This window comes from Semicossyphus pulcher, unplaced genomic scaffold (genome assembly GCF_022749685.1).
Source record: "Semicossyphus pulcher isolate SPU_LCO1_2020_fin unplaced genomic scaffold, fSemPul1.0.p SCAF_14, whole genome shotgun sequence".
NCBI classification, from domain to species: Eukaryota; Metazoa; Chordata; class Actinopteri; order Labriformes; family Labridae; genus Semicossyphus; species Semicossyphus pulcher.
In genome coordinates, this window is record NW_027211648.1 from 7,063,611 (window position 1) to 7,088,562 (window position 24,952).

Here is a 24,952-nt window from a genome sequence, read left to right on the forward strand (position 1 = left end):
CTCTGCGCGCGCCCTCATTGGTCCTCGCGGAGGCTGATGTTTCCTGTTGCTAGGAGACTGAGTAAGAGCGGCGATGACGTTGTAGCATCAAACCTCGACTACCTGCATTCATGACTGCCTGGTGTGTGTGATGGTTTTACCTTAAACACAGCAACAAACTGAGATTTTTTTTCTCCAACCAGAAGAACAGAATGATGAATTTTCTCTTGCATGAAGCCTCGTGAAAGCTTTTTTTCTGTACCCACAAATATAAAGAGTCAAAATACTGCAGCTTTTCCACAGAGGCAACTTCATTCATTGATACAATTTTCTAAAAGTGGTGTAAGTTTAAAAAAAATAAATTAAATTTAAATATGCTGTTTAACAATGAAGATACTTTGTTAAATTTAAATAGTTTTTCATTAATTTCAACTGAAATTATTATTTTTGTTTGGAATTATAAAAATATTAATTGTAGGCTACTAATTTCTGTAAATTAAATCCGAATGGTTCCTAAATTGGGAAATAAACAGTATAATAACAGACAATAGAAGCCCTGTAGTTTGCAAAACTTTGTTATCTTAAACTTTTTATTCAATCGACTTGTTTAAGTTTTCCAGTACTGTCAAAGATTACTACAAATAAAATCTGTGGGGTTATGGTGAATTCATCTTTTAAGCTTCTGTTTGCACATGAATGTAAAATGGATACAGAACAATATAAAAATAGAGCAAGTGTTAAAGACTGGTTGTATTTCTAAATATTGTCCAGAAGTTATTGTATCATCATAAAATAACCTTAATTCCTGTTGAAATATTTGTAGAATTAAAGATTTAAGAAAGAATAAAGGTTAATCGAACACTTGACACACACAAACACAAACAAGCTGCAAATCCATCTTTGTAGGTTAAATCTTAAAACAAAATCCAACGCATCTGTCACCAAAGATCAGACTTTACTCTCCCAAAATACTTTGAAAGACCACAAAATACGTCCCTAATCTCTCTCCACTCTGTGTGATTTCCTGCTTGTAACTGGAAATCTCTACAACTAATCACACTGTGTTTTTGTTGTTATTTATGACCTCATTCTCAGAATTAAGACATCTGATCACAGCTCAGGAAGGAGAGACGAACCCAAGAAAACAGATGGCAGACAGACGTTCCCTCAGCAGGGATCTTCTGGGTTTTATTGGCAACGACAAAACTTGGTACAAAAAGTGCTTTCTGGGTGCCGTTTGGGCTCAGCATGACCGGCCCGGACCAGGGCTGCAGGACTAAAGTCCCTTTACAGTGTCAGTGTCCTCGACTCATCTCAGTTTGTCCACATGTTCCACTTATTATATCAATGTAGATCTCAGAAGACCGAGTAGGATCTTCAGAAAATGAGAAAAAAGATTGTGTGTTGGTTTTTGTGTTATTGCATTTTAGACAATGGTTTGAAAATGGCCTGTTTTTTTTACTAAAATTATAACCCATTTTTTTCTGAATGTGTTGAAACTAAGTCTGTATGTCATACGCATTTAACAGCTAAAACAATTGTTGAACATTTTGGGGAAATGATACATACTACTCGCATGTTTATGCTGTACGTATGGAGCTAGAACCAGGAGGTGATTAGCCTAGCTTAGCATAAACACTGGCAGCGGATGTGAACAGCTAGCCTAGCTCTGTCCAAAGTTAACACCGAACACGTCTCCCAAAGGTAAGTAATTTACAAATGTTGTCTTTTTTTGTGTTTGTGTTTATCTAAAAATAAAAGTTTGTATTGGTCTATATTTTAAATTTAATGCACAACAAGGTTTCGATTCCTTGTTTTCCCCCTGAAGACCTGATGATGTTGACTGAGATGAATCTAGTCTGACTGGGACTTCAGCCCTGGTCCTGGCCTTGACATAAGGAGGCCTGCCCTGTAGTCACCTTCCATGCATGCAGTCCTACAGCAGCATTCACAGGGAACAACAAGAAGGCTTCATGCAAATTTGGATCATCTCTTTGTCATGGTGGATATGTTTCATCTCAAAATGTTACAGGCACTTCATCAGAGTATATACAACTGTATTACATCTGCAGCACATTCTGATTGTCTCACATCTGTAATACAACCAGGGATCTCGAACCGAGCATGCAGACGTGTAAATACAATAGAAATCTTGGGAAATACTTAAGAACACATCTACTATTTTAAAAAATATAGAATAGATATTATAGATTCTGTACAACAACTCAACATGCATAAAATATATCAGTTTGTGCAGTAAATATAGTTCATGTCACTATTCACACTCACATGTACGAAGCCTGTAGAATAGGAGTGCTGATAGCAAGTCTTGTGCAAGGTTGTGAATTGTAGTGGGCCAAGGCCAGCGTTTTGATGACCTACTAATAAAAAATCATAACAATAAAGACGTCATAATCTTGGGCTGATCTATATTTTTTATATAATTCACTAAATTAATGTTAAAATACAGTTTTATGATGCAATATTTTAAAGACACGCCCAATGAAACTGTTGCAGCTTACGTCCCCAAACCTTTACATTTCTGATAGCCCTACAACAAAACTGTTCTAAATGTTCTATCCGAGCCAAGGGAGACAGTTTTCTGGGAGCACTAGCTAGCTTTTTAAATTTGAATTACAAATAAGAAATTGAGCTATTGCTAAACCTCTTCCCCAAACAGTGAGTAGACTTTAGCCTGACATCAGAAGCTTGTTTTTGTAATTTTAATGTTGTAGCCTGAATCCCAAAAATTCAAAGGTTGGGGTTATATTTTTTCTCCTTTCCAAAACCACAAAACAAGAGCCTACAAGTGAGAAATAACTTCAACAAACTGCTCTTACACAAGCTGCTAACGTTAGCATGCCCAGCTAACTAGCTTAATTTCTACAGTGGTATCCAAGCAATCATGTCGACAACAGTTTGTGGGTTTACTAATTAAATTACAAACACGGTCGAGCGTCCATTGTCAGAGCAGGTCCTGGACGCATCAGAGTTTGAGCTAACATTAGCGGCTATCAAATATGAGAGTTTAAGCTAACATTAGCAGCCCTAGCATGCTCTTCATTTGGTTTGCGGGAAGTAATGCTGCAGATGTTTGCCAGTCCCATTGGTTGGGGACTTCGGCTAACTAGCTTTACTATACAATATGAAAATGCTAGTTCCTTTATTTCCTTGTCTTTCACATGGATCTTTGCATCATCAAATTAAGCTAACTTAGCATGATATCATGTTTGTAGCCAGTAAATGCATTTTTACAACTTTTAGCAGATCGGGGAGAAAATGTCCAATTTGTAGAGCTAACGTTAAATAGCTAGCTATCTCCAGCTTATGTGTCTGATGTAATTTCAGTGGGAAGAATTGACAGTCGCTTCTTTAAAATATATTTTTATGTCTGCAAACCAGGTTTAACCAGAATGCAAGAGCAAGAATATTGACAAGTGTAGCAACAGTAGCCTAACTCTGGGGGGAGATGGGCTTAGCAGGGGATACATTGTTTTCTTATCTTTGGTTAAATAACAAGGTGCTTTGCTTTTACTGGAATGTACCGCAGTTGGATACCCACTGACTTCAGTACATGGACTGAAAAAAGGCTGCGAAGAAAACAAGGCAAAACAAGCTAACGGAATGAAAGCTAATTGGGGTCGAAATATACAAAAATAATATCAACAACAAAATAGACCTTTGCAGGAAATCCTATTGAATTTTACAACACATCAGGCCAGCTGCAGCACTCCTATTCTTCACCCAATGCTTCATTTATACCTGAAGTAGTTGCCATTACATTATCTGCGTTTTAAACATAAGACATCCAGCATTTACAGCATTTTTCCTTTTTAAAATATATAGAATGAATCCATTTAATTGTGCCCTTCAACATATTATTCACGTTTGAATAAAAGTCCTTGTTTTCAGTCTCCACTGCTGGAAGCTTCCCTGAATCAGTTAACAACGTTATAGCCTTGTGCTCTCATTGGAACGGAGAGAAGAGGTTCTGACATAGTGGATCATCTGTGTGTTCTTGGGAGTCAATTAAACATGTAGATCATCTGGAACCTTTAGTTTGTTCAGCTAAGTGAACTGATGCAAACATATGCTTCAAAATGGGACAAAAAGGTACAAGAGGTGAAGTTGGATGCTAATGGGTAGTGTTTCTTTATGCTTTGGAGTAAGTGATGATGACGAAAGTGGTGAGTTTGGTGGGGAAAACCAACGTTCTTGAACCATGTGTGTCTTCTGTTGCGAAAAACACAAGGAATTTGGTTAATCTGCATGTTTACTTCGCTTTCCTTGGACATGAATGGGGCTAGGTTGTGTAGTTTACATACCATAGATTAGCATTAATTTGACACACTGGTTCTTGAAAAACGAAACACAACAACAAAGAGTTTTGTAAGTAACCCCCCAGTGGGTGCATCTCTTATAAACTTAAACTGAGTGGCCGAGCTTTGCCGAACTTCGCAGAACTTCTCATGGAGGTCTTAAAGTTTCCAAAGATACCAAACGTGTCTGACTAACTTTTGGGAAACGCCCATAAAAAAACAGAACATTTACTTCTAAAGCGATATTCAAAGCTTAATCCAAAAGGCAGCTGGACTTGGTTGAAGTCCTTGAAGATATTTCACCTCTTATCCGTAAGGTTTCTTTAGTCCTAACCGACTGGTGGACGGAGCTAGAAATGTAAGCCTCTGCAGGTCATTAGTATGCTAACAGATGTGTAATCAAGATTGAGTTGTTAAGTCAGTTTAGAACTGAAGAAGCTTTTTGGGTGAGAGGTGAAACGTCTTCAAGAACTTCAACCAAGTCCAGCTGCTTTTTGGCTTAAGCTTAGAATTGACCATGACCTTGGGGCGCTGGTTTAGCTCTTTAGTCGCACTGATCGCAGGTTTCGACTACCGGTCTGCCGATCATTTGGTGCATGTCATCCCCCACTCTCTATTCCCAACATTTCCTGTCTATCTTCAGCTGTCCTGTCAAAATAAAGGCAAAAGCCAAAAAAAGAATATTTAAAAAAAAAGAATTGACCATGACCTGGATGACTGAGAACATTCACAGACTTCTAAAGAAATAGGTCAGCCACAGAAAAACATTGCCTCATTGTTATGAACACACTAGAACTACTAGACGATGACAATGGAGGATAGACATTTTCGTCCAGAGTTGTTACAGCTGTGATCATGTGTTCAAAGACAAACTAGATTTTCCTGCAAGCAACTTGTAAAAACTGACGATTGTCACTACAACGAAAAGCTTTAAGAGGCAGGGTTGTTATTGGACAGATAAAAAGGACAATGCCTATCGGGGAGGAGGTCAGGGAGGTGAAGAGCCTGAATTTCCACCAAAAGTCAACCATTACCTTTCCCTAACCCAAACCAAGGCTGTCTAAATAAACCTTAAACACAGCAGTGGCAGATCAAGAGTCAAAGCAGCCCAATATCCCAAGAAATGACATCCACATTGGAGACGAACAGAAAACCGTCTAACAGCATCTGATCCTATGTTAAACACCATTTTCATATGTAATATTTTCAGCGCTTTAAGGAGCAATTCCAAAATGTTATCCATGTACTATAGTGGAGACACACAAAATCAGGACTACTCGGTGCCTCTGGGGATGTGCATGAAAGGTTCGTTTGTAATATGGCTGAGCTGACCCCTTAATTCACATGGAGAATTTGAATATGAGCATCAGCCCTGAGTTCATTTGTCATGCTTGACTCTCCAAAAGTAATTACCTCTCATTGTACACATGAACCTTCCATTTTTAAAGTCATTTTCTTGCCATTTCCTGCGATCACAGTTCGCCGCAATTCACCATTTGTAAAGATTTCGTCACCTGCCTGCAGAAAACCAACCGAAGACAAACAAACGCTCAAATAAACACATCTCTGCTCTCGGCGTGTGAACCCCCGAGGGGGTTTGGCGCTACAGTATCTGTCGACACAAACAAATATAATCCCCCCTCCGGGCTGAACCGCTGCCTTATGACTCAATGATGCTCCGACTGGAAGAGGATGAGCATTAGCAGCGGCATTACCATCATCACACTGTATCTGCAGCTGTAACTACCAATTACCACGGAGGGGAAAAAAACACACTTCCAGGGTAATTCATTGCATGTTATTAACAGCTGCAGCGAGATATTTAAAGCCTCTTTTCAGCTCAGCGTTGATGGGTGTTGAAATGAGCTTTGCCCTGTGAAGGAGATGGAGCCGGGGCCAAATAACATCATTCAGTGTCGAAGAGGCTGAAGGGAGGGGGCGGGGGCTCTTATCCCAGCGGGGTTAAGAGTCTCCAGCTGCTGGTTTTCCTGCCTGTAGTAGCACATGTGTCAGGAAGAATATGAATGAGGGCTGAATATGAATGAGGCGCCTTCCTACTCCACTTGAATCATAAGATATCTTCACTTCTACTCTCATGTTTGTTTCTGCGCTCGGTATTTTATGGTCACATGATCCTTCAGCTGTATCAGTAACATTGACGTCATTATTTCTCTGTCCTATTCACACATACAGAGTTCCTGCGGCAGTTTCTCTCATGTCTTGCATGAGCCTGAAGCTTTATGGTGCTTTTAGAGTTGACTAAGTTATTTACACCCTTATAATCTCTATTTACAGATTCTACATTTCTATGGAGAATTCTACATAGAAATGTAGAATCTGTAGGCAGGGACTGTAGCAAGTGTTCTGGTTCAAGTTTACGCTTGTAGTCTGAGTAATATTGACCAATCACGTATCAGCCGGCTGCGGCATATGCAGGACAAACAGTCAGTGTGGTGAGCAACAACAACAACATGTCTTATCACTGACATTTTGTTGTTGTTGTTGATGCCTGACTGTGACGTCAGCCTATGAACTTTATCTGTTCTATTTATTCTGCTTTTATCCTTTTCATGAATGGAAAAGATTGTAAAAATGAATTGCCCTCTGGGATTAACAAAGTATTCTGAATATGAATCTGAAAAAGCAGGCCGTAATGACATCCCTGCTCCCATCAGCAGCTATCTGACAACGATTTAGCTTCTTATTAAACTCTTTTAAAGCTAACAATCTGTTCTAGATCAAAAATTCAAAGTGGTGTCACGAAAGCCTCTCAGTGTTCAGATTTCCCGACTTCCTCGAATGCATCAGAAACGATCGCTCCGACCAGCATTTTAAAAGTAGTTTTCTTCTCCTCTTGAGGACAGACCTGACAAAGCTTCATTTTTTATAATCTGCATCATGATGTTGACATTTCAAAAGGTAAGACCCGTTAATTAAAGTCAATCACAAGAAAAACGGTTCATCTTTCTATGACAATGCAGCACGCGGAAAAGGAAGTCGCTAACCGCGTACATGCCCCGGCATGTTCACAGGTGTCACCAGAGGCTATATCGTCGTCAGACAATAACCAATGGGATGCGAGATTAACTTTCAATGCACTGCACCTTTAAGGGGAATTTCTGTATGTTCTTTAACCTACAATGTAATCCTTTGGGGCAATTACAGACGGGCAATTTAACTCCGCTAAAAGTGTTCGTTTTTGTCACTGCCAGACTGAATGTTGGACATAATTTCAGAAAGGATCCCAACAGACCGGAAAGTAAACTCTCACTCAAAGGGAAGTGTAGCTTTAGTGAGGAGACTTGTTGCAGCATCAAGTGTACTGAAGATCTCAACATCTATTGTTCAGTTTCAGACAAACCTACATTGTCTCTAGGAGGAAATAATAATATAATCAGGATTTAGGAATAACAGGTCACAAAAACACACCTCCAACTGGCGTGCACTTTCTTACACAACATTTCACTAGAAAAACGAAACTGCAGCTCCATCGTCTCACAACAGAGATGCTTCACAGATAAAAGCTGCAAGTGAAGGACAAATTCTCAGCTCCTCTTGGAGGCCGAAGGATGTTCGACAAAGCTTTTTATTAAAAAGGAGAAGTGAGTTTCTGCATGAAACCTTCAAATGAATAAAGCTTTTACACGCCAATGAAATACTTCATTTTGTCTGCCACATTAGTGGACTTCAAAACGAAAGAAAGTCCCACACGAGTGAGTCAAAATTCAATGTCATGTTGTCGTGTATCCTTGCAGAAAGTCTTTCTTTCTCCCTTTCATTTATTTTCTCCCTCATTATCCAACAAAATGATTTCACTACAAACTTGTTTCGGCCTCCAAAAGCAAATACATTTTGTCCTCCTGTTCACACAGAATAATCATCCAGGTTTGATGTGTGTGCAGCTTTGGACAGATAGTGATGAGAAAGGTAAGTCCTTGAATATATCGCCTCTGAAACCACATGCATCAAAGAACAAGTCAAGGCTTTCCATTCTCCTATACTCTCAGAATTAAATTCCTTTCACCTTAGAAGGAAAGAATCTTGGAAACGTTACGCCTCCAGCAGGATGTGCCAGCGGCAGACCTGCTGTCCTCGACTCTCCTTCATGTCCTGCCAGTGGAGCTGCTCCTCTTCCCCGCTGCTGTTCATGCCCAGAGCGATCCAGCCCACCATCTCTTTGCGCTTCATGCTGCGCCGGTTGTAGATGGAGACCAGCAGTGTGACGTCCGACAGCTGGAAGAGCGCCACCTGGAAGACGAAGGTCTCCTTGTAGACGGGGTTAGGTTGGCCGCGGCGCACCGACGTCTTACAGCGAGAGATCTCCTGTCCGACCGAGTTCAACAGAGTCAGGCGCCCGTAGGTGTCTGGACCAGAGAGAGGAGGAGAGGGAGAAGGTCGTAAGTTCTTTTTCTGTGCAGATGTACAGTTTTATTTTCTCAGCTGACCCCTCGTGGCCTCCGTAGCATCCAACATCACCCCAATATTTATCAAGTTTAAGTGTTTACAAGTGTGCGTGAGTGCTGTGTTTGTGTCTCTGTGTGTGAGTCTCCCTACACACCTGGTGGTCTGTTGATGGCCAGGTTTCTGAAGTGGCTGCCCTTGATGAGCTCCACAGACATGCGTCCTGTGGTGGCGTTGTAAGTGAGACCCACCAGCAGCTCGGGGACGCTGCCGTGGGTCAGGGACTGAGTGGACGAAGCGCTGTCGCTCTGAGACACAGCAGACAGGCTCAGCTGGGAGTCGACACTCTGACGAAACACGGAAACAAACACAGTGAGCAGCAGCAAAGCAGCAAGATCGAAATGTAGATGTTATTTTTTGAAGTCACCTTGAGGTTACTGCGAGGCTCCAGAACCAGCGTCGTCTCCATCGTCCCTCCGTCCTGGTCGAGCCCTCCTAAACGCAGCACCTTCTCCCCCATCATCCGCTCCCGGGACATCCTGCCGCCGAGCGCGTACAGCCTGAACCTGACGGCCAACATGTGCAGGTCGGACGGATCCACGCGCGAGAAGCGAAACGTCTCGTTGAAGTGCGGCTGGGAACCTCTCTGTACCGACGTCTTGTGCCGTTGTTTCTTGGAGGGGAGCAGGACCATGTGCACCTGCCAGGAGTCCATCCCGCTGCGGGCCTTGTCCGGGATGTCCCGGGCGGCGACCACCGTGACCATCAGCTTCTCCGTGTCGGGACGGTACTCCAGAGAGAGGACCATGTCGCCACATTTAGAGATGGGAGGGCGAGGGGAGGAGCTGACCGGCTGAGAGGAGACTTCATCGAGGGGAGGATTCTCTTGCTGAGAAGGAGTAAAAAAAAATCAAGTTTATATATTTAAAAAGTGTAGAAATACATGAATTTGTATTGAATAAAGTAGAAAATAGTTAAAAGAAGAGGAAAAACAATATTTGAACTTTTTGTTGTAGGACCAGATGCCAGGCAACCAAGGAAGACTCCAGGAAGTCACTGCTCCCCGCCAAAATAATAGTATAGAAGGGCAATTTTTTGTTTTTACACTTTGTTTTTTCTACTGATTTAACAAGTGAATTTCTGCGGATTCATGCTAACAGTTTCCCCCTGTTTCCAGTCTTTATGCTAAGCTAAGCTAACCAGCTGCAAATACAAGAGTAGTATCAAGCTTCTCAACTAAAGCTGGACTTTAACTTTAAAGTGATAATCTCAAACTTTTTCACATAAATAAATGTCTGTTAAGTCACTATCGATTGCCGAATGAGGTAACACATTGGTGACTGAGCCTATGGCCCACTGATGAAAGACTTTGCATTTGCAGTATTACAGACTGGCTGTCTGTGGCGACTTTTGCGGGAAAAATCACAAGCGGCGCCCAGTTAGTGACGCGTTTCCCATCAGCCAGCAGTGGTTGGTCTGCCAGAGAGGGTAGGCGGAGCTAAGCGTCTCTGCAAGTGTTGCGAGTAAACAGTAATCTACTATGGCTGAACAAACAAAGAAAAGATGGATGACTACAGATACAACTTCAAAAATAAGAAAACAACAAATTCGGCGCTCAAATGAAGACAAACAGTCTAAAAAGGAAAACGACCGTCAAGAGTTACAACTGGAGCCAACTGTGGACATCACACATGCAACACTGTCTGGATATCAGAGAAGCGTGCTCCTGCAATTACCGTTTATCACCATAGGTGCCGCCAAAGCCACTTTAACAGGGTTATATGCTTTTGTGAAAACTGCCGTCGGTATCACAATTGGAACACGCAAAATAACTTAAGTTAAGTATTTCAGAAGAAATTAAGTAAAGATAAAGATCGATAATTGCAGAGTGATTCTCCAAAGCTTTCTTTCAAACATTCAGAGAAAGAAAGTGAGCAGAAATCCTGTCATAAAGGAGAAATAAACATCCTCCTCCTCCTCTTCTCCTGAGTGCAGCCAATCTCAGCCTCCCGTCCGGTCGGCAAACACAACATCAATTGTGTCGAGTGTTGACAGAGCGGGGCTGAGTGTTGCTGTCTTCATGGCAACAGCGGAGTAGAGATAAGATAATGACGGAGCTGCTGCTCGAGTCTGTTGAACGTGCGGGTCAGGAGGTTTACACGTGCGGAAGAAAACTAGCTCACCTGAGCTGCAGCTGGGAATGTTTACTACTAGTACCTACCATTACTTCTATTCCTGTTATTATTTTGTCCCAAAGCACAAACACCCAGGAACAGCATGTAGTGTTTGCTGGGAATGCAGGGATATGTACATCAGGGAACAAAACACCCTCCACAAACATGGCCCAGCATAGGAGAGTCTGGACTCCACCTACATCTTAAAGGGAAAAGCCCCTGTCAGTCAAAGCTGGTGTTCTCTGTAATCGATAGAAGCAATAATATTTTAAATTTGCGCCATAGCTGTGGAGAAAGTTGTACAAACGGCTTGGGTTTCGCCAAGTCTGCATTCCTACAACACCCAGCGTGCATTGCGCCCCTCCCTCTGAAAGGAACGGCCCAGTGAGAGACTCTAGAGTGAAATACGACCGTTTTCCTGTCAAGGACACTGATCGCTGTGGGCAACGGCTCAGAGCGGGACAGAATCTGAAATATGACGAGAATATACCGGTGAATCGTCTAAAAAATCTTCAGGTCTGCAGTCTACATTTCCAACCTGACGATTTTGAATGAGACATGACATCGGAGGCGGGCGTCCTAGATTGAGGAAGTGTAATTTAGCGAACTCCCTGGCCTCCGCCAGATGACGCGTTTTACGTCGTCTGGCGGAGGTTTTCCAGGGCCCATTGGAGGAGCGGATAGCGTCCTCCAAAGGCACAGAGAGCAATTGGCGAACTGGCCCTTTAAGGACAAAGAACACTCCTTTGAGGACAAGTTCAAATCCTGGCCAGGGATTGTAAGTAAAAATATCAGCAAATATATATCGACTGGTTAAATCTGTTTGAGGTGCTGACTGAGTTTACAGCAACCATAGTTGGAAATATAGAAGCATTACTCATAGAGCTGCTCATTGAGGTAGTACTATTACTATTAAAGCAGCACTACTGTATATTAGCTGTAGCATTAGCACGACTGTTACATAACTGTATGCATCAACTGCTACAACATGGCTCCCCCCGGGTTTCTGGAGCTCCACTGATTCTCATGTCTTATTTATGAAGCATTTCTGGATGTAACCCCGAGTCTCCATGGATGTGTGTGTGTGTGTGTGTGTGTGTGTGTGTGTGTGTGTGTGGGAGGTGTTTACTGCACAGATTGCTCCAAATTTCAAAGTGTGATTCGCTGACTGAGATGTTGTTAGATTCTACATTCCCACTCTCCTACGTGCACAAACACAAACCGAACACGCACGCCAGCTCCACACACAAATACACGTTGAGTAGATTTCTGCACGTATTTCTGCACACTGTTTACACACGCACACACACACACTCAGAGTGATTATTATTCATGAGCTTCTGTTTGTTAGCCAACGCAGCGTGGAGAGCGAAGGAAATATCAACTATTTATATGAAACCTGGAGGCCTCGGTGGGCCGTGTTTGGTGTGCTTTTTTTTTTTCCAAAACGAACCTGAGAGGATAACATGGCAGAGTGATAATCCTCTCACAGCCGACTGATGATGATACCTCTGCCAAGCATGATGGGTAACAGCAGGGCTGCGGTCACCTCCCTGACCCCGTTAAGTAATCCCTTCCTCTGCTTTTTTTTTTTTTTAGTTTCTGCTGATTATTGTGAGCTGAGGAGTGTGAAATATTAAAGTTTTTAAAGATTTTACTTTAAGTTTGTTTGAACTGCCCTCAAAACCGTACTGAGGATAAAGACAAAATTCAGTTCAGGTATCAAGAGCAGAAGTACTCAATCTGCAGTAAAATGGTCCTTGTCACTGTGTGTCCTTCTACATGATGTTTTTGGATTATTATTACTGCTGCAACCATTTTACTTCTGTAGCTGTAGCTATCTTCTTGAATAAAAGTATAAATAAGAAGCATTCAGAGCAATTTAAAACAGTCCAACGGTCGCTATAAATTTTTCCGATTCGAATCAATTCTCATTTGAATGACCCAATATCGATAAATAAATCCATCTTTAAAAATATGTGTAAAAACGTGTCTGGTCACTCACATTTCTGAGCGCTCCTGAACACAGCATGACTCAGCGCATCCCCCTGAAACACGGCAGTGAGGGAGACATGCCCGGACTTGTTTACTGCAGCTACTACGGAGACATCAGTGATCCCCAACGGACTCTTTTTATCGTGTGTGCGTCCATGAATATGTAAGTTAGTTTTGCACTGATGTTTATGTTACACTCTGTTAGGGTCGGCTTTGGCAGGTTGTTATACAATATGCCTTTCCCAATAACTGTTAACCCTTTTTTTGTGCGGTTCCGCCTCAGCGCCGCAACGAAGCTCTGTCCTCATGCCACCTTTGTCATATTACATTGGGCCAAGCAAAACGTGAGCGAGGTCAAAACCAACAGCGCATGCTTCACTTACACACACACGGCGCTGTTCCGCCCTGCTGGCTCTGCTGTTTACACAGACGCCGTTTCGCCTCTGTTACAACCTCCGATGCCGGCTCAGAGGCGACACGACTTCGTCCCTCTGTGCGTTATACATAAAAGACCGAACGTATCAGAGGCGTAATAATCCTGCCTTGAACTGGCAATGTAAAAAGGGCTTTAGTCTCGTGTCAAAACCATGAGCCAGATGTACAGACTGAAAATCTGAAACTGGAAAACAATGTCACGCTAAGCAGCAGCTGCTCAAATCATACTTATCAGTCTCCATACAGTAATAGCTTTCACAATTCATAGAATCCACAAATCACAATTCATTTACTCACATTCAGAGCTCCCACTCTTGTTTCCAGGAACTAAAAGCAGAAAGCTTCAGTCAGGAGAAACTTAATTAGATAAAAACAACCACCATTTTTCTCTTGTGCCCATTAAGCCTTTTTCTTAGCTACTGAAGCCCAGTCATTACAACGGTGAGTGGTTTTCTGGTATTAGTCATCCTGGTCTGTAGACTTTTCTGATCGCATCCGCTCAGCAGGTTTAAATCATAAATTCTGCATCCACATGGAAGTGAAGCAGAGTGATAAACAAGGGTAAAATTAGATTTGGGTTTAAACTAATCTATTTTTGCTTACACTTTATGATTTTCAAGTCACTGCTTGTTAGCAAACCAAAGGGATTGTTAGCATCTTGTCTTTCCCGTTATTGTTAGGCTAGCCTTGCTTGCTAGCTACCTTACAGTGTTTGATATTGAAATTAAACTAAACAAAGCCACAAGCTGGCTACAATCCATTGAATATATTTACTATAGCTTGAACATGTTTCATTAGAACAAGCTAACTTTCTTGCTATTTTCTTGGTAGCTAACATGAGTCGGAATTCAGGCTTCATTTGTATTAATTAAGGCTAGCTTTGTTTGCTAGCTAGCTACAAATGCTTGTATAGCTGCATTTACATTTATGTACAATTTTGTTTTCATTTTTAAAATGTTTAAAATTGTTCCAAACCATTTGTTGCTCTAATGATGTTGAATTGTATTTTATAGATGATAATTTGGACATATTGTTTTGGGGAGAGGGCAGAGTAATGACCTGATATTAGCTCTTAAACCGATGATCATTAAAGCCTTTATGGGTCTGCATTTGCTTTCAGGTCGGATAATAAGAGTCCTTTTGGGTCAGGTGCAAATTTTCAGACAAAAACGAACCTCTACTCCGTCCACACAAGCCAGATTGGACATTTGCGTATTGCAAAGTGTTATTAGTAAAACACACACATAAGATTTCCTTCATTATGAAAAGCAGGCGTGTCTGCTAAATTGTAAATAAAAGTTTTTCTTCTCCTAAATGTCTGGCTGCAGCACCTCGGGGCTCCAGGTGGAGGAGCTGTCTGTTGCATCGTTTTTCTCATTGTCGACCGCCTTCTCCGTCTCCTCGCTGCCGTCCGCGGCCTGCCGGCTCATACTGGGGGTAGGACTGTCCCTGGCGCCCAACACCTCCAACGTGGCAGGTTTGTCCAGAGTGAGCGTAGACGCCCTCTCTCTCTCCTCCGCTGCTGCCGTCAGCGGGTCCTTGAAACTCTGCCGGGTCTGACCCTCCATTTCTGCAGAGGGGGAAGCAACAGGGGAGGAAAGTCAGCATTACGCCCTCTGCTGGTCGGGTTGAGGAGGACAGGAGTTGTGTTAGGGTTTGTTAGCATGAATCAAGCTTCCAATCGGCCTTACACATGAGTCATTTGTCAAACGAATTAGGTTGAGCGTTACAGATTTGCAAGTAACAGAGGGTAAAAATAAATTCACAAAAGTAACTTAATTTAGAAATAGCTAAAACTCAAAGCGGTCTTATTAAAGTGAAGAAGCAATTTACTACAAATTTCTTTGACAACTTTATTTAAATGCCGATTTCGCAGATCTAAATTTGAACTATAACGTTGAGGAGCTTCAACTATGAAAATAATACATGCATACATACATAAAGGCTAAAGACTCAAGAGTATGGTGTTTTACAGAGCAGGTTTCTTTCTCTTTCAACTTATCTTTAGCAGCAAAGACACCATCTTCCAGAGAAGACACTATCCAAACAACAGCCAGAACTTTGGTTTATTAAGTTAAGGATTAATGTTGAAGTTGATATAATCTCCCACCTCTGTATTATATCATTATGGTTCTTCTTTAAAATAAAAAGCAAGAGCAGATTTCCTGCTTCAAATTCTGATTTGGACGTAGTGGGCCTTTCTGTGTTGGAGTCTGCATGTTCTCCCCGTGCATGCGTGGGTTTCCTCCAGGTACTCCGGCTTCCTCCCACAGTCCAAAGACATGCTCGCCAGGTTTACTGGTGACTCCACAATTGCCCGTAGGTGTGAGTGTGAGCGTGAAAGGTTGTCTGCTACATGTGTCAGCCCTGTGATTGATGGGCGATCAGTCCAGGGTGTACCCCGCCTCTAGCCCAATGAAAGCTGGGATAGGCTCACGAATAGGATAACAGGTAACCCTTCTGTTTGTTCAATTTAAAAATACACTCATATTGCACCTTGGTTGACCTAGATAAAACAGGAAGTCAAAATTTTGAGCTCTAAAATTTGACACAAAATACAAAAGTTGACTAATTATTATGTTGTCTTTAATTTGACTACATACGTTCTAACATAAATAAATAAAAATATAATAATAATAATAAATAATAAATATGTATGTTGGTGCAAACACAGGAAACTTTTCTGTAGGTGGAGTGAATAAAGATTAAGACTGATTAACTGAATAGATACACGTTGCCAGCTAGCGATTAGCATGTGATTCTACACTAATAAACAGAAATCCAGCTAGTTCATTAATGTAACCTAGCCTAATATTAACATTATAGTATTAATTAACATTATAGTATTAACGCGGAAGTAGTGGGGTATGTCTGTGGGAGTCGTTGCTATGGAGACGGGCAGCTGCGTTGCATGGCTTTGATGTGAACGACCCAGTTTTAGAATGTTTACGATCAGATGTCAGGGGATTCTTTTGGCAGTTGCATTCTGTCTCGTTGTGAATCATTGATCTGAACTGACTTCATGTAAAAACTATCAAAATTACCACAAATAGAGATTTTTCTGAAGACCATCAGAGACTTATTAAATTCTTGGGACAAATCACGTCAACAGACATAAATCTCCTCTGGTACACTGTCCAACTTGTTCCAGCAGGTCTAAAAGAAGCTACATAAACCACATTTGGAGGCGTTGTGAGTTAACAGACGTGATATTGTGTAATCCATCAAACGTTGGCCTTTTCCTCAGACAGAAACACTCCGAGAACAGGCCGTACCTGAGACCAATCAATAGCAATTATTTCCAATTCTCCATCATTAAGGTCGGTCTGACTGTTATATCAATGGCTGCATACAGTGCTGACCATGGCAACAGGCTGATGTGAGTGAGTCATCAGCCTCTGCGTGTGTATATGTGTTGCTGCAGCAGTTCTTACATGTTGGTTAAAGAGGGAAAATAAATAGCAGTTGAGACAGAGTGACCCCAACCTAACAATGTCACCGCCCACCAACAACCTGCTGCTCATTTAAACAGGCAGGTTGTTGTGACAAAAGGTCAAGAACCAGTTAAAGGGGAATCTAATATTCAGAGGACGTTTTCATAAGTATAAAACTGCGTGATAAAAAGAATTGTTTTTGTTCCAGTAGAATAAGATCTTTTTGTCTACTGAAGGAGCTGGTCCTCTTCCACGGACTCCGCCATATTGCGACCATCATGCTGCGGCATAGCCGTGAATGGACAAACCAAAAGCTGGCTCGTTTTTCTTCAGTTGTACCTTTACCACAGCTTTTCCTGCTAGCTTGGAAACAAATTGTAGCGGTAGCATTTATCAGTTGGTTCCAATCTGCAAGCATGCTTTAGCTGTGTAGCAGCTAGCTCTGAGGCTACGCCTTCGTGAAATGATATCATATTTTCACAACTGTTTACCACACATCTCTTTTTAATTCTTTCAAATGACATCTCCTCAAACTCCAACATTACACCAAATCAAGCATTTAATGCCCCACTAATTGTAAGAAATGCTAAATTATCAGTTTGTTGTTTGAATTGTGTCAGGGTCCTCAGTCACCAGTCTGGTATTTAGTCATCAGTCAATCTCTGGGCCATCGGTGAGCATCTGTGACCCTGGTTTTGCTATGTATGTACACCCACCGATGGCACAAGTTGGCCCCTGTCTGCGGCCACATACTGAGCATGCTCAATTTGCAGCACAGTCCGTCTCTGAGATAAATCATGCTAATTGTCTTTTCTTGTAAGCAAAACAGTGCAAGAGAACAGAAGAAAGAAAAAGGAAAGCGAGCAAAAGTCTAGTCCTTTCGTCTTCCAAAAACTTCCTTTCAAACCCTTTAATCAAAAATGTTTTCCATAGGAAGTAGCTACAGGCCTGAGTGGTGAGCCCCGTCCTTATTGGATGTGTTAAACAGAGTCCTGCCAACTGCTCGCATGGAGAGTTATTTCCTCTCATGCAGGCACAGAGCGCACATGCTAGTTGGCCATCGGCTCAAGTCTTTGTGGTGCGTTAATGTTCTTAAGCCTGACACAGGCGATGTAAGGCGACACAACAGTTTGTTTTTTGCCCCGAGTTCATGGATGCTCGGGATAAACACTCGGAAGACAAAGTTTTGGTCTTGTAATTTGGTGCGATTAAGGTTTCTGCAAAGGTTTGTGCCAATGTGTTTGGCAAAAACTTTATTTATTTAATCGTATATACATGAGGGAGTGAGAGTAATCCAGATTATGTTTTATCGGATGTTGGGATTATCATCATCACAATGTTTAGGTAGAAAATTTCAACTTTTGGCCCTTTTACTGTGTGTTTAGTGCATGACTACTGAAACGTATAAATTGGGAAGCAGTACTTTTATATATCTTTTATGTTCCTAATCTAAAAATCTACAGAAGGAACACAGGACTATAGGATCACTAATGACCACAATGTTCTGTAACTGACGCAAACGATACGTGCAACACTATAAAGTCAATGCAGGAATTTTCACCACACCTTCACAGTCCGACGGCTCAGTGCTGCCCTCCTCCTGGTCTGACAGGCGTGTGAACTTGTGGCGTCGGCCCAAAGTCAGGTTCGTCTGCTGCGCCTGCTGCTCGCCGATGTTCGTGGCCGCCGTACGAAAACTCTGCGAGCGCGACACGGAGATCTCGAACTGTTTCAGGACCTCGTCTTCACTGTCCGAGGAGCTGAGTTCGTCTTCATCGTCGCCGTAACTGTTCACTGGAGGGGGACAAACACAGGGAGAGCAGGGGAGTGACAAAGAGGAAAAACTGGGAGAGTTAAGGAGCGAAAGGCAGAGGAGAGGAAACAAGGAGGAGAGGAAAGGACAGGAGAAGAGGATACAAGGGAGAGAGAAGGGGAGAGGAGAGGTGGAGACACAGACAAAAAGAGAGTATAGGAGAGAAGGAAACGGGTAAGAAAAGGGAGAAGAGGAGTATGTAAGGAAGAAAAAGCAGAGCAATAATGAAATTAGAAAATAGAGAGAAGAGGGGGAAATGAGAAGAGAGAAAGAAAGAAAACCAGAGGGGAGGGAAGAAACAAAGGAAGTAAGAGAGAAGAGGAGGAAAGAAGAAAGGCAGGAGAGGTGAAGAAATGGGAGGAGAAAAGGAAACAGGGAAGAAAGAAGAGAGGGGAGAGAAGATAAGAGGAAGGTAAAGTCAAGGACAAAAGGAAAGGAGATGAGGAAGGAAGGAAGGAAGGAGACGCAAAGAATACGAGAGAAGTAAAGGGAAAAGAAAGAGAAAGAAAACAGAGAAGAAAGGAGAGTAGAGAAGGCAGGAGGAAAGGAGAGGAGGAAACATTTGAGAAGAAAGGAGGAGAAAAAGAGAGGAAAGGAGGAGAGGAGGAGAGAAGGAGAGAGGAAAGGACAAAAGGAGGAGAGAAGAAGAGAGGAAAGGAGGAGGAGAAAGGAATGGAGGAAAGGAGGAGAGAAAAAGAGAAGAAGAGAGAAAAAGGAGGAAATGAGGAGGAAACAAGGAAGAGAGGAGATGCCATCCAGTGTGAAAGAAAGCATGAAAAACACTTAAATTAACTTAGCGAACACTTTGGCCTAAAACACTGATTACAAATAATAAACCATTTGCTAAGCCCCGCCCCCTTTGGTTACTGTAGCTGACCATGTAAAGCTTCTTTACTTTATTCTTGCACAGCACATTACAATGACAACACGGGCTCATGTACTATTGAAATGTAAAGTAATAAAAACAGGCCAAGGTTTTCACAGATGTAAACAAATGCTGAGACAATTAGATCAGAGGTCGTTCCAATCACAAACAAACCTCTCCAGCATTCACCTGAGACCAAACTGAGACCACTTCCTTTGTTTGTGTGTTATTGAGGGTATATTAGTCCAAACTCAAGTGAGGCTGCTTTGTTCAGATCGTTGTAAATAAGTTGAGCAGATTGGGGAACAGAACCAGAGTTGAGTTAAACACAGGTTTGAAAGCGATCTTAACCTGGACCATAGATAATAACACCATGAACCAGCTCAGTGCTGCTTTGTGAGATTTAAATAAAGTAAAAAAGGAGAGAACTCACATAAAGCCCTCTCTGTCTCTAATGGGAAAAATAAAAGCTGTTAGCGTCAGCAGGTTGGAGGGTCACTCCACTCGCATCATAATTTGACCATAATTAGATAGCAACAGCTGAAAGCTGAGAGCAGGTCACCTTTCTCTACCTGAGCGATCGCCATGGTTACCTACAGAGCAGGAAGCTGTAGTCTGAGTGGGCGAGCGACGGCGGATTGGTCTGTTAACTTCTGTCTTCTGAGGCTATTCATAGGAGGAAGATCTCAGAGCGGAGGAGTGTGGATCGGTGATTAAATTAAACACTCAAGCACACACATGTACAGATGCACTCATGAATATAATGAGTTAAAGTATCAAGGAGTGAAAAGTAGATGATGATGATGAAGTCATCACCAGGTTCCTGGTTCTAATTTCATTCAAAAACATCTTTAGCTTTAAAAAGAAGCTTTAAAAAGTGAATGTGTGTAGAGTCTGTCAGGCCCATTTTAAAGAGTAAAAAACTAGGATATCTGACTGCACTTGAACACAACACATAGACTGCAGGAAACCGTAAGTTGACATGCATATATAGCACATGAGCTTGTTGTTCCACCTTCTGATTTACCACAACTACAACAAACTTAAGCTTTTTCTAAAGGGGGAAAATCAACATATTTTTGAATAAATTTGATTTCTCTAACTACATTCTGTTTAGTCGCCTGCATGTATTTTCAATCCTTATTTATCATTGCTGATTCTTTTCTACATCAAACAAGGTTTACAAAATGTGCTGTTCAGCATCTGTAATCGGCAGATCATATTCTCCAGATAAATTATATTCTGGATGCTTATTACCTGAACAGAAACCTAGCAGCTGTTGCACTGAACATTACTGGTGACACTGCAATGTTAAAAAATAAACATACAAAGTCATACAGCCGAGGGGCGGCAGAGTCATTTGACCCCCCAATAGATAACTACACAAGCAGTGAGTGCTAGTCTTATCTCTAGTCTCGAGTCATTTCAGATGTGCAGGTCAGAAAGTTAAAGTGATAATCTTGAAGATTTTCATTTAAATAAAATGATAAGCTACTATCTATGGCCAAATGAGGTAACACAATGGTGATTGAGCCTATGGCCCACTGGTGAAAGCCTTATCTGTAGTATTACAGACTGGCTGTCTGTGGCGACTTTCACAAAAAAAAATCACAAGCGGCGCCCAGTTAGTGACACGTTTTCCATCAGCCAGCAGTGGTTGGTCTGCCAGAGAGGGGAGGCGGAGCTAAGCGGCTGCTTTTCCGCTCTCTGCAAGTGTTGCGAGTAAACAGTAATCTACTATGGCTGAACAAACAAAGAAAAGACCGATGACTACAGATACAACTTCAAAAATAAGTGAAAATCCAAAGAAAAAGAAACAAATTCGACGCTCAGATGAAGCAAACAGTCTAAAAAGGAAAGCGACCGTCAGCGAGGAAAATCAAGAGTTACAACCGGAGCCAACCGTGGACGTCACACATGCAACACTGTCTGGATATCTTGGAAGTGTGCTCCCGCAATTACCGTTTATCACCATAGCTGCCGCCAAAGATAATGAAACTGAGATCTTCGAGATTACAACTTTAAACCATGGACTCTTACTGTGCTTTAGTATATAACTTATTCTGTCGGTCCTGTCTTCTATTTGGACCATGAGTCTGTAAACAAAGTTTTGAATTGAATTGAATCGTGCATTATGCTTTTAAAATGTGCAAAAGTCTTCTATCAAAGTTAAGCCTCTAACTTACACAGCACTTTACACTGACCATGTAAAGTCGCACATTTATGCTACATTTCAACAAGATAATGTAATTCGGTAATTCGTAACAATAAATATTATGTTGAAAGCAACACGTATACATTAAATCAATTCACTGACTTAAGTGTATGGTTTCCAAACATTTTTCAGTCCCACTTAAAAGTTTCACTCAATAAAAGAGTTAACAGATGGACGGATTACAAACGTCTGCATGATTTTACAGCTACTTACTCGCTATAATTTAGCTTAGTTCCTGAACAATTTTGTTTTTGGATACACGAGTGTATGTTTTGCCTTTGTCTTTATGTCTAAAGAAACCTAACTGTTTTTAAAGTGAGACATTAGCATTTCATTGCTCTCTGTAAATATGAAACTATCAGACTATAGCTTCCAGGTTAAAAATACACTTTTTTTTTTTACATGTGGTTTGGCTGACATTTTAAAAACACATGTAAGAGCTCCTACCTCGTCCTGTGAAGCTCCAGAGGATTCTGAGTTGTGAATGTTATTCACAGACTCCCAACAGGATGTTTTGTTTGTTCAGGAAACCAACTGGAAATACCAGAGACTCCACCTGCTGCAGGTGAGGAACCAACAAACCAGGACTGTGTTTGCTCACTGGATTAATCCTGCTGGTGGGAATGTGACACATTCTGTCTCATATTTTTATTGTTTTGGTCTAAAGTGAATTGGGATGTTTCCAAAGATGGATAACTTCTCCTTCAAAGGTGCTTTGTCTTAATTTTAAATGCTAGCGCGCTTGCTAGCATGCTAATAGCAACTTCCTGTTGAATTATATGGAAATGACAGAGCTGTAAAATAAAAAGGTTAGCTTTAAAACTCGTTTTTGACACAGCAGGGCCTTGAGGTTATGTAACAACACTGGTCTTTGTCAATATTTACTTCAGTTGGTGTCTTAATTTAATGTTTTAACAAAACACAAACTATAGACTCAGTGAACCTGGTGCTATTGGGACAATTGCTAAACAGCATACAAAAGGACCGCTATGATCCTTTAATTTGATATTTCCTTAAGCATTAGTGACCTTTGCTCCGGTCGTCAGCAGTGTTTGACAAGTGGGAGGAAAGGAATAGTTTCACAGGGTGATGAAACAGAACAAAAAATGTGAGCTGAGTTTCCTTTTTGCTGTGTTTCTCTGCTTTTCTCTCTTTGCAGAATCTTTCTTCAAGGTTGTGTAATGTTAATATTTTTATTGTGCGCGGCAGCAGAGCTTTGTGGCGGTATGTGGCTGACTCACTCAACTCTTTTCTCTCATATATACATGCTCGCCCACCTGAACCACTGAGCAAACACAAACTCACCCACGTTCTCTCCCTGTTACTGAATAGTTTAATTGGAGTCATAATGCATACAGGAGTCACTCTCTCTTCTCTCGCTCCCACTGAGGTGTTTCAGCTTATATAATAGCTGAACCTTGACGAGGAAGCAACAGTGTTCACTTCTAAGAAATGTGAAATACACAGTTCTGCTGGTTTTCATCAAGATTTCCTGAACACTCTATCATCTGGATTTACAATAGTTGTGTTAGCTAGGTATAATAAACAGACATAAAAAGATTGTAAAATATGGAGCAGTGTTTCAGTCAACTTGAAGAGTTTTTGGAGGCTCGTTAGGAAGCTAAAACGCTTTTATAAAGATGCTACTGTCTTTTGCTGCGTTCAAGGCTGCAAGTCATAAAAACAAATCAGACAAATTGTTATCCTTTCACACATTCCCGATTGATTAGCAACTGAAAAACATAAAATCTAGAGGGATATCGGACCATAATTCAAGGTGAAACAACATATTTGATAACCGGTTAGCTAATGTTAGCATTCAACCACTTCCTAGCTAACATTTCAACAGTGTTGAACATTAATATAGTAAAGTTGTAGTAATATTATTAGTATAAAGAATAAATGTACGTCTTTCCAATAGTATCGTGTGTAAAACCATGAAGCTGTAATGTTAGCTAGGAAGCGGTTGATGGCTAACATTAGCTGTGGTCTAACGGTTGCTAATTGGTTATGTTGTTTTGCCTTGAATTAGGTTCAATATCCCGCTGGATTTTTACTATCCTTTGTCATCTAGTTCAGTCCAGAAGAGATGAAATGATAACAATTTGTCAGACCAACAGTATTACAGCAGGTGTGCCTCCCACTTTGAGCAAGACGTCAGAGGAAAATGGCCGTGAATTAGCCACAGTTGGAGACTTGTCTGGTGGTATTTTTAGTATGATTGTATCTATCATTTTGTACTTGCAATTCAGACAGTAGCTAGTTCTTTTTTGTACAGCTAAGTTTCTCTGGATGTAGAGCTTTATGCGTTTAGCCATAGCCCATTTCACGGGGCTTCTTTCCATCTTTACATTTCACATCAGAATATGAAACAAGCGTTTGAAATGACTGATGTAAAATTCATGTATATTTAGAAAGTGGCAGGAGGCCCCTGCAGAAATTGTGCTTAAAAATCATATACGAGAATATTTATCCCTCTAGATATGTAATCTTTCCTGTAATGTAACGCTTTTAATTTACAGTGCCCTTAACTGACCCTTAACTAAGTTCACCCTCCCTTGGTTACTGTTGCCATGTCTTACAAGCATTACATTCTAGAACTCCACAAGTGCAGTGGAGTTTGGTGGTACAACTAGCTTGATTGTTTTGTGGAGCAGTCGTTGCGTCGACCCATCCTGAAAACCCTCATACAAAGTTTTTTTGTAATGGCAGGCGCCCTGGTCAGGCAAACACAAGCAAATGTCATTCTCTCGTAAGGACAGTCTCCATATATCGTTAACTTACCGAGCCCCTGGCGGATTCCCACTCGTCCTTTCTTCCGGCGGCCATGTTGCTCCAGACAAGGTAGTCCACCGACACGAGCGAAACACAGCTTCTTATTGATGAAGAGGAAGAGCACGGCCAACGCCACGATGAAGACGCCCACCGCCGACAGGAACCCGATGGCCTCTGGGGTGACTGGCAAGAGGAGGGAGAGGGAGAGGGGACACACAATGACACACTGATCAGACCACACAAACAGACAGTCTGGATACATGCACGCACACACACACACAGTACGCATGGTACATGTGATACACACAGACAGAATGAGTGATTATTTAGTATTTGAGTTACCTGCAGTTTCTTGATCAAAAGCAGAGTCAGAGTATAAACAGCTACTGTGCGGCTACTTGAAAAATACACTTTCACAGTTTCCCTGTTGCCTGGGCAAAAAAAGCAGCCTAGTGGCATACACAAGAGCACTTTTATCGAGGTCAAATCTGTTCTAACATAATTGATTGTTTACAAGATATGTCACTTTTTCCTTTAATGTAACACT

At 41.5% G+C, this 24,952-nt stretch overlaps 1 protein-coding gene across 2 annotated transcripts in view; it reads right to left on the bottom strand.

Moving 5' to 3' along the window:
* Positions 1-7,383: 7,383 nt before the first annotated feature.
* Positions 7,384-24,952, bottom strand: part of syt16 (synaptotagmin XVI) — a 36,249-nt gene continuing 18,680 nt past the window's right edge. Inside the window, exons 2-7 of one of the 2 annotated variants that reach the window (XM_069661599.1) lie at positions 24,415-24,588; positions 18,304-18,531; positions 14,635-14,873; positions 9,127-9,588; positions 8,857-9,046; positions 7,384-8,662 (exon numbers count right to left, since the gene is read on the bottom strand). In XM_069661599.1, the coding sequence (XP_069517700.1) occupies positions 8,349-8,662; positions 8,857-9,046; positions 9,127-9,588; positions 14,635-14,873; positions 18,304-18,531; positions 24,415-24,588 (1,607 nt within the window). In that variant the 3' untranslated portion in view covers positions 7,384-8,348. Of the gene's footprint in view, positions 8,663-8,856; positions 9,047-9,126; positions 9,589-14,634; positions 14,874-18,303; positions 18,532-24,414; positions 24,658-24,952 lie in introns of both variants that reach the window. The other variant, XM_069661598.1, reaches the window with a different exon arrangement.